At 55.3% G+C, this 6,193-nt stretch overlaps 1 protein-coding gene across 1 annotated transcript; it reads left to right on the top strand.

Moving 5' to 3' along the window:
- The first annotated feature begins 503 nt into the window (after positions 1–503).
- Positions 504–5,875, top strand: LOC115656854 (platelet-derived growth factor receptor-like protein). Its single transcript, XM_030574047.1, has 6 exons — positions 504–582; positions 1,775–2,120; positions 3,261–3,412; positions 3,626–3,919; positions 4,688–4,827; positions 5,738–5,875. Exons 1-6 carry the CDS (start codon positions 528–530, stop codon positions 5,873–5,875), a joined length of 1,125 nt encoding a protein of 374 aa, XP_030429907.1. The 5' UTR covers positions 504–527.
- Positions 5,876–6,193: the final 318 nt, after the last annotated feature.

Raw genomic sequence — 6,193 nt, 5'->3', positions numbered from 1 at the left:
TGTTATCACCACTGTCGGGGTAGTTAGTACCTAGTGTCTTCCCTCGGGATTGGCAGCCCATTGTGCTAGGAGTTTGTTCAAACGCTGGGGTAGAGCTGGCCCCTTCCCAAAGCGTTTTGCATCTAACCACTCCACCTGCCCCATGCTCTCCAGAGCATAACTGGACCGGGCACCGCCTGGAAATGGAGTAGGTGGACACTGTTTTCTTTTTAAGCCTGGAGTGTGACTGCTGGAGCCAGGCTTTGAATAGCTCCATTCATCACCTCTGAAGGAACCTGAATGCCTTCATGGCACGCAGGGGTGAAAGGAATTTTGTTTAACGAGGCGAAGAGTCAAGCCTTTGATTTGCTTTGAAATCTCTCCCCTTCATCTCCTGAGCCCCCTGGACTCTCCATCCCCGCAGCGCCCCTCCTCCCTCTCAGAGGGAACGAGGAGTGTGGAATTGCTGCAGAGCTGTGAACAGTTCCAGCTGCTGCAGCCCCACTTCAGCAGCGCAGCTCCCTGGTTTGTGCCTGGCTTGCCCCAGTATGAACTCCAAGGCCCTGGCTGTCCTGGGCTGCAGCCTTCTCCTCCTCATCTTGGGTAAGTCTTGCTTTTCTGACTCTTTCCCTTCCTCCTACTCATTTCCCAAGCCCATATGTTTCCCTCCCCATCCCTAGCTTGGTGCTCTTTGCATTCCTCAGTGGCCTACACAGGGATGCCTTGTTGGAGGGCAGGGCAGCAAGCTGAAAAGTCCCTTATTGCCTGCAACACCAGCAGGAACTCAGGGACTGTTGCTGGATAGGGACTTGTTTCTGCAGCTTTGGTCAGGCCGGGGTACTGGAACAGCTTTGCCAATGGGCCGCAGCCTCACTTATTTTGGTTTGAGTGACATCAAGGGAAAGATCCGAGGTTTTCCTGGCTTTGTGGGTCAACATAAAACGAAGCTGGATGAGCTTCCCTTTGGACATGCATCACGTACAGGAGCCATCTCTTCCCTGGCTAGAAAAGAAGGATACATAGGAGGGTTGTGAGCCAGGCTGATGGCTTGACAGATTTAGGAGACCCACATCTAAGTTAGGATGCCTGATTTCTTGCTCTCTGCCAGGTGCATCCCAGATGTCCTGTGCTTGGGTGCATGTGGGGAATCACAGGTAGGAGGCAAACACTACGAGCTACACAAATGCCTCCCAACAATCAATGAACAGAGAGCAGGCAAATCAGTGGGTGAACAGAAAGACCTCTTGTCTTCTCAGCTACGATACTCTCACAGCATCCTCCTGTGCCAATTCCCAGAAGTAGCTTAGAGTAGGAAGAGAAGTAACCCTACTAGGTAAAATCTTGTCTTATATGGCACAGGGATCCTGCCAGTCATGTCCTTTGCACGGTGAGTAGGTAAGAATTTCCTTGGTTACCCTGCAAGAATTGCAGATTTCTGCCCCTTAGGGGATATGACATTTGGGACTCGATTTCCAGATGCTCAGGTGGTGAAACGACACTGATGAACGTCAGCTAAGGCGCTGGGCCACATTCCAGTCAATGTGTGGTGGTAAACGGGTGCTTCCCCTCATTTTGTTGGCTCAGAATGAGGCATCTCATAACCGGACCCTTAGTGTGTCCATGAAACCTGTGCTGTGGGTTAGGAGAGAGAATAAACATCCCTGCAATGCCTGGGACCTGACCCAGCTCTGTTGCTGAACAGCCCAAGAAACTGCAAAGCCACACTGAGCCCTCTGCCCCTGTGGGCCTGCGCCTGCTGCTGCTCTGCTGTCAAACGCATCTTCTCTGTCCGCAGCTGAATGTCAAGAGAAGGAAAAGCCCCCCAAAGCCACCGAGAAGAAGGTGACAAAAGAGCCCAAGCCAAACAAGCTCAAACCTCCCAAAACAACAGGTGAAAAGCTCCACCAGGCAGTAACCAAGCCCCCGAAGGGCAAAGCCCGAGTGAAACCCACAGCCCCTCACAACCAGGTGCACCAGCCTGCATCCATCCTGACTCGGGTGGTGACCAGGGGGCAGTTCCAGAAAGTGCCTGACTCCCTGACTCTGAAGGCAGGCGACACCCTGGAGCTGCGCTGCAGAGGGCGGTCCGTCAGGTGGAGGTTCCCTGCATACCTGAAGGATGAGGATGAGGGGCGGCTCAGGTGCGTGTCCGGGGTGTGCGACGGGCTCTGGGAGGCTATCCAGGCCCGGGGTGATTGTCAAGGGCCTGTCATGGGTGAGGGGTGAGCAAGGCCTGTGCGGGGTCCATTCCCCCGAGATGCCAAAGGCATCAAATTGCTTCAGTAAATTACATGCAGGAGGCCTGGATTTGGGGATGCTGGGCAGACCCTTGTTCTGGAGGCCAAGCACGGGGGAGGGCATGCAGCAGACGTGTTACCCTGGCGTGGACAATCGGACCTCGTTTAACAGGCCCAAACACACGGACACCCCCTGCTTGCTCGGTGAGATCCGCCAGGGAGCAAAGCTGGCAGGTGCTCAGCCAGGCTCAGGGAGCCCAGCCTCACATTCAGCTTGAGCCTGGCTGCGGCTTCCATTGCCTGTTCTCCCTTTCACTCCCCGTGGTCCTGGGCTGGGGGACAGTGCGAGCACCACAGCAGGTGGGAGCATGTTAAGGGAGGGGCTGTCCCAGGCACTATCCATTTCTCAGCATTTGGAGCACATTGGCCACGTCACTGGTTATTAACCACCTCTGGACTTCACCTGTCTGGGTGGGCAGGTAGGTCAGAGCAGGGGAGCGTGACACTCGGTGCCCTTTGGGAATTGTTACCGTGACCCTGTCATGCACTGTCTGTCCTTGGGCATAGGCAACGGGGGCACAGGAAGCCCCTTCCTTGGCCCCAGGCCGTCACTGTGGGCATGGAGATAAGTGGGTGTTTTCCTTCCTCACACAGAGTACAGTCAACCTGTGGAACTCATTGCCAGGGGATGTTGTGAAGGCCAAACTATAACAGGATTCAAAACAGAATTAGATACATTCATAGAGGAGAAGTCCATCAAAGGCTATTAGCCAAGATGGCCAGGGATGCAACTCCATGCTCTGGGTGCTCCAGTCTCTGATTGCCAGAAGCTAGGAGTGGACAGCCGGGGCTGGATCACTTGATAACTGCCTTGTTCTGTTCATTCCCTCTGAAGCACCTGGCTTTGGCCATTATCAGAGACAGGATACTGGGTGAGATGGACCATTGATCTGACCCAGTCTGGACATTATGTTCGATGCTTGATGCAGATGCCCAGGGTGACTCTCTTGGAGTCTGAACGGGGGCCTCTCCCCTCTGTTTCAGAATCAAGCACTTTGAGAGGCACAGTCAGCTGCTGGTGGTGAACTCCAGGGCTGCTGACACGGGCGAGTACAGCTGCTGGTCCTTCCAGTGCGGGGACAGCGAGTGCCAGGACGGAGAGGACAGGACGGGCAAGGCTTTCATCTTCTTCACAGGTCAGGCTTCTGCGCTTAGATTGGTTTGGGGCAGGCAGGGGACTCGAGCCAGAGAGCATCAGCATCTGCTCTCGTTATCCAGTGGACAGGGAAGCCCCGGGTGAGGCCTGCTGCAGGCTAGGGCATGTTACACAGGAGGCCGGCACAGGTGGAGAGCCGGGAAGTGTCTCCCTGCCTCCATTATGTAACCCTACTGCCCTCCTCCCTCCCTAGATCCCCAGGAGCTGTTTGTGCCGACGGAGGATTATTACGAAGTGGTCCAGCTGCGCACGAACCATCCCACACTCCTACCATGCCAGGTGACCAGCCCTCTGGCCAAGGTGACGCTGCACCGTGAATTCCCCCCGGAGGAGGTGGCTGTGGATGGGATCGACATCTCGTACGATGTGAAGAGGGGGTTTGTGATCCACCGCCCACGGCCCTCGTATGCAGGGTCGCTCTTCTGCATGGCCAGCCTGGCCGGCGTGCGGCAAATATCCACCAAGTACATGCTGATCTACATCAACTGTGAGTGACTACTGCCTGGCAGGGATGGGAGATCCAGCTGCCAGAGCTGGTTCTGCAGCCCCTAACCTATGTGTTCCTTTGGTTTTGAGACTTCCACCTGCCTGCTTGCTGACATCTGCTGCCTTTAGCCGAGCCAGCTTCACCGCTGTCAGCTCAGGAACAATGCCAGCTAGCCAGAAACGGTCCACCACACTAGCAGTGGGGACAGGAATGGGGACACAGAATTCCTCCTCTCTTCCTAAGACAGAGCAGGAGGAATTAGCCCATGAGGCTGCGTATTGTTGCCTTCTCACTGTCACTAGCTTTTTCTGGGCACTGCTGTGCTCATACAGACGCCTCATGCAGAGCAGTCCCTCTGCCAGCTGAGCTATCTGGGCATGTTAACTGAGCACCCCTGGTCACCTGCACCAGTTTAATTATGGAGACCATACACACGCTGATGTACCATTCATCAGGCCCGCCAGATGAACACATGCCATCCAGCACAAGGAGATGGTAGGTTGCTACATGAGACAGAGGTCTCTAAGCAGAAGCGGTGACCCCGTTAGCTGGAGATACCCTGGTAGCAGGCCTGTCCCCTCCCCTTAACCCCGCCCTAAAGCCCAGATGGGTTGGCAGGGAGGTGTGAGCTGATGGACTCTCAGCGCTACAGCTCCCTAACTGCCATTGGTTGACTAGCCCGTCTCCTACGACTGGGAAGTAGCTAACTCATGGTACTTTGCTGCCCTTCTAATCCTGCTTCTCACCACTTCATTCTTGCCCTCACAGACCCTTCCTCTGCTCCCAAACCCACAGTCAGTGCCTCAGCCACCACTGTGCGGGCTGGAGAAAACTTCAACGTGACATGCACAGTGTTTGGAGAACCAGAAGTTGCGATCGATTTCACCTGGGAGTATCCGGGGCAGCAGGTAGGGAAGTGAGGTGGCTGGACAGGAAGGGGGTTGTTAGCCTGATAATACCGAATGGCTCCAACCAAGATCAGGGTCCCATTGCACCAGGCATTGTACCTGCAAAGTGTAAGAGGCAGTCTCCGCCCCTTAAGACTTACAGTCTAGACAGAGAAAGTGTGTGTTGGGGGAATAAAGGCCAGAGAGGGAGGATGAGTTGCCCCAGGTCACACAGCAGGTCAGAGTCAGGAACAGAACTGAGTTCTCCTGACTCCCAGACCATGGCGCCTCCCCAGCTAAAAGGGCACAGAGAGAAGAATGGGCCTTGTGCTGCACACAACTTTCCTTTCAGGGGCTTCTGACCAAGGCATTTCCCCACAGGAAACAGCACAAAGGGCTGATGTGACCTTTGCAGAAGCACGGTTCACTCAGCGCACCAGGGCCAACAAAACAGAACTGAACAGGACATGGGCTGGGGCCTCCAGAAGGGTGGATGGTTCCAGTGCAACCAATGACTGTGGGCAGCGATGGGGTGGGGAAATGGGGTGGGGGGAGAATTGGGCTTTATCGGAAATGCACGTGTGCCCTTTCATGGAGTGGGAGGGGGGTGGTTGGCGGGGCCGCCCTGCAGACCAGGTGTGAAGCTGAGGTCCCTTCTGCCCATCTCTGGTGACACTTCAGGGGGGAGAGACAAAGAGCCCATGGTGCTCCGTGCATGGAACAAGGGATGTCCCGGGGGGTTGGCTAATATGCCCCTCTTGCTACAGCAGATGCCAGTGACCAGGGCTATGCATGAGGGGCTGTTGAGCATTGGATGAGCCCTTCCTTTGCCTCCAGCCCTGCACTTACCAGCCCCTAGCTCTGCAGGTGCTGCAGGCTGCCTAGGAAGGGAGAGGAGCTCTCCAACCCCCATTCCTCACTTGCTTTTCAGATTGGCAGACCCCCCTACATCCGTGAACGTGCCGACCTGGCACGCCAAGGTGGGCAGGTGCAGCAGGAATCCGAGAGTATCCTCTACATAGATGAGGCACGTGCGATAGACGAAGGGCTTACACCTGCAGTGCCATGAACCTACAGGGCACCACCACTGTCTCCCTCGGGTCCAGGTACTTCCAGCCACCCTAGCCCCAAGGGGGGCACGGTCTGGATAGCCAGCCATGCTACAGACAGGGAGGTCAGTTATGGCAATGCATATAAGTAATAAAAGGTTCTGAGATCTCTGTGACACAGGGACCAAATTTGCTTCCATTCTCCCTTCTCCCCTTCCTGTGATTTATTTACTCATTAAACTGACCAGCTTCTTCAAAGAGAGAGACTTTGTTTTGTCCACAGGTGCGGAGGGGAGACGAGAGGCTGCCCAGGTGAGTCTGGGTCAATGCTGAGCAAG

This window comes from Gopherus evgoodei, chromosome 8, assembly GCF_007399415.2.
Source record: "Gopherus evgoodei ecotype Sinaloan lineage chromosome 8, rGopEvg1_v1.p, whole genome shotgun sequence".
Lineage (NCBI taxonomy): Eukaryota > Metazoa > Chordata > Testudines > Testudinidae > Gopherus > Gopherus evgoodei.
The sequence above is the reverse complement of the archived record's forward strand: the minus strand, read 5'-3'. Positions and strand labels throughout refer to the sequence as shown.